The sequence below is a fragment of the Hippopotamus amphibius genome, chromosome 15, assembly GCF_030028045.1.
Source record: "Hippopotamus amphibius kiboko isolate mHipAmp2 chromosome 15, mHipAmp2.hap2, whole genome shotgun sequence".
NCBI classification, from domain to species: domain Eukaryota; kingdom Metazoa; phylum Chordata; class Mammalia; order Artiodactyla; family Hippopotamidae; genus Hippopotamus; species Hippopotamus amphibius.
The window spans coordinates 35,618,406-35,621,878 of record NC_080200.1 but is presented as its reverse complement, the minus strand read 5'-3'; the positions used below and the strand labels follow the sequence as shown (position 1 = coordinate 35,621,878).

General features: G+C 43.8%; 1 protein-coding gene across 1 annotated transcript; it reads left to right on the top strand.

Moving 5' to 3' along the window:
• The first annotated feature begins 1,344 nt into the window (after positions 1-1,344).
• On the top strand, positions 1,345-1,929 carry LOC130836420 (annexin-2 receptor-like). Its single transcript, XM_057708454.1, has one exon. The coding sequence runs from the start codon at positions 1,345-1,347 to the stop codon at positions 1,927-1,929; it is 585 nt and encodes a 194-aa protein (XP_057564437.1).
• The last annotated feature ends 1,544 nt before the right edge of the window (positions 1,930-3,473 follow it).

Sequence of the window (3,473 nt, the reverse complement as noted above, 5' to 3'; positions counted from 1 at the left end):
AACTGAATGTTTTCCCACAATTGGGTTCGTTTTGCTTTGGGTTGTTTTCCTCTGGTTTCGATTTTTGAATAGAAACGATGTATTTTTTTGCTGTGCTCTGTATATGATTTCTTATCAGAAACGACATATTTCTATTTGGTGCATTCTGGTTATGATTTCTGATCAAAACGATATGTTTCCTTTTGCTGTGTTTTATAGGATTTCCCGTGTTTTATTGGGTTTGTTTTGCTTTCGGTTGTTTTCCTCTAGTGATTATTTTTGAATAGAAACTGTATACTTCTGTTGGCTCTGCTCTGCTTAGCATTCTTGATCATAAAGGATATATTGCTTTTTCCTGTGCGCTCGTTAAGGTGTTTGATCAGAACGATATATATTTTGTTCTCTGTAGCCTGGTTATGAGTTTTGATTCCAAACGATGTATTTCTTTGCTGTGCTCTGGTTACGATTTTGGATCAGAATAGATAATATTTCTGTTTGCCCTGCTCTGGTTACAATTTTGGATCAGAAAGGTTATATTTCTGTTTGCTGTGCTCTGCTTACGATTTTTGATGAGAAACGATGGATTTCTGTTTGGTGTGCCCTGGGTATGAATTTACCAGTATAATATATTTTGGTCGTTGTCGTCCGTTTACGATTTTTATCAGCAGACTATTTCTCTGTTCGCTGTCCTCCGTTTATGATTTTATCAGAAAAACTTTATCTTTTGTTCGCTGCACCCTGGTTACGATTTTTTGATAAGTAACGATATAGTTCTGTGTGTTGTGCTCCCATTACGATTGCTGATTAGAAGGATATATTTCTGTCGGCTGTGCACGCTAGGATTTGTTATGGCTTTGTTCGGTCGAGTTTGCTGTCGGTTTCTCAGTTCCTTTTGGTTCGTTTTTCTCTGGTTTCTCTTTTTCATCAGAACGATGTGTTTCAAGTCCCTGTGCTGCCTTGGGCTTGTTATTGTTTCGTTCGGTCCGGTTTGCTGTCGGTTTCTCAATGTCCTTTTGTTTTGTTTTCCTCTGGTTCCGCGTTTTCATCAGAACGATTTATATCGGTTCGTTGTTATCTCTAGGGTTTGTTATTGGTTTTACTAACTTTTAAAAGTCTAAGTTACCGTTTTCCACCAGAACCGTTTGTTTTGAGTCACTGTGCTCCTTAGGTTTTATTCGTATTCCATTCTGTCTATTGATTTTCTTGAATTTTTTACCACCCTGTTTTTTCTGATGTCTGGCTCGACTCCGCCCACGGGCCCAGGAGTGCATAAATACGAAGGTTCTGGGTCCTGCTCAAGGCTTTGCCTCATCGAGCAGCGCAAACGCTCGTGTCCTGCTGCTGGCCCGAGGGAGGTCCACTGCGATGGAGCAGCATTTTCTCGGCCGCGTGAAACAGGCTTGGGAGTCCGCAGAGGTGGCGCCAGAACTCCAGCCTCCTGCGCCTATTGGGAACTCAGCAGATTCTGAGCCTTGGCCCCTCCCTTTCTACCCGGTACTGGGAGAGTCCTCAGGCCACCGCGAATGTTTCAATGGCGAGCTGCTTTCCAGTCCTTGTTGGCGCCTGTACTTTGTCTACGTGCAAGACAGACTCAGTTCCAGAGCCCCGAGCACCTTGGAACCAAGCCCAGCCCAGCAGACAGCCGCAGGAGAGAGAGAACCGGCAGAGGAACCCGACCGCCCCGTGCCCCAGCAGTTTCCCTTGGCCAGGCCAGCTGGACCCAGCGGCAACGGACATCAGGACATCGAGACCCCTGACAGCAGACACCCTTCTAAGCGCCGCTCTCCTCCGGCCTCCGCTTGGTGGAGCCACGAGTGGCTCCTCTCGGGCTGCTTGGAATGGATTGGTCACGCCCTGCGCACCTTGAGCTGCTGCTGCTGCTGCTCTGTCTTTGGGGCCAAGGAGCCCCAAGATTGCAGCCGGAACATTTTCTTGGCAGTTGCCCCATGAAAAGAGTCTGGGTTACATAACCTGCCCTCTTAACATGGAATAAAAATGCATTAAGACCTAATCAGCCTCCTGTGAAATCAGCGGAGTCCTTAGTTTCCCATAGGAGTGCGATCCCTACTTTGAACTGGGCATGTTAGGGATCTAATTTGCAGGCTCTTTATGAGAATCTCATGCCGGGATGATCAGAGGTGGATTTCAGGCAGTGCTATTAGTGCTGGGGAGCCACTGCAAATACAGATTATCATCAGCAGAGAGGTTTGACTTCGCAGAGAGCATAATAAATCAGTTGTTTGCAGACAAATCAAAACAGGATCAGTGAATGGCAAGTGACAATTTAGCTGCATCTGGTGGCAGGCTTTATGGTGGCAAGCGATTTGATGTATTTCAAATGTACAGCTGCATCTGGTGGCAGGCTTTAAGTCAGAATCTGACACTTAAGTTTAGTCCGTGTGTGGCCTGTCCATTATTTTATTTACCACTTCTGTCCTTGTCTTTTTCTTTCACTGTGCACTTGTCTCAGTCACAGGTTTGGTAAGCCTACAAGCTAACCTTGGCTAAAATGAGTAAAACACAAGCATCACTGGAGGGCGTCTTTGAAAAGGGGGAAAGACCCATTGATGAGACAGCAGGAGACTAACGTTGCCAACAAAAAGACAACTGCATTTAAAAGAAAATACCAAAAGTCCTACTTATATTATGGGTTCATTGCAACAGATGATTCACATTCTCCAAGCCCGCTTTGTATAATATGTGGCCATTGGCTATCCAAGGAAGCCACAAAACCTTCAAAACTGCTTTGACATATGGAGACAAAGCATCCTGCACTAAAATGTAAGCCTTTGGAGTTTTTCAAAAGAAAAAAATGCGAACACGAAGAACAGAAGCAATTATCGAAGGCCACCATTTCATCAAATGTGTTTTCACTGAGAATGTCATTCTTAATGGCTAACCACATTACTAAAGCTAAGAAACCCTCTACTGGTGAAGAGTTGATCCTGGTGCTGCTAAGGACACTGTCGTGAACTTTTAGGAGAGGCTGCAGTTCAAAAGGTGGAACGTGTTCCTCTTTCAGGTAGCACCATAACTAGATGAATTGATGAAATAGCAGAAGATATTGAAATATAATTGTTAGAGAGGATTAATGAGTTACCATGTTACGCAATCCAGGTTGATGAGTTTATGGATGTTGACAACAAGGTAAGAATGCTTGTTTTTGTGCAATATATTTTTCAGGAGGATGTGCATGAGGATATGTTATATGCACTTTTGTTGCCAACCAACAACTGCAGAACTATTCAAGTCTTTGAATGATTACATATCAGGAAAACTGAACTGGTTGTTTTGTGTCAGTATGTGCTTGGACGGAGCAGCTGCCATGACTAGATGGCTTTCTGGTTTCACTACTTGGGTCAAAGAGATCGCTTCTGAATGTGAATCCGTGCATTGTCATCCATAGAGAAATGCTAGTTAGCTGAAAAATGTCACCTGAACTTAATGTTTTGCAGGATGTGATTAAAATTATCAGCCATACTAAAGTACTTGCC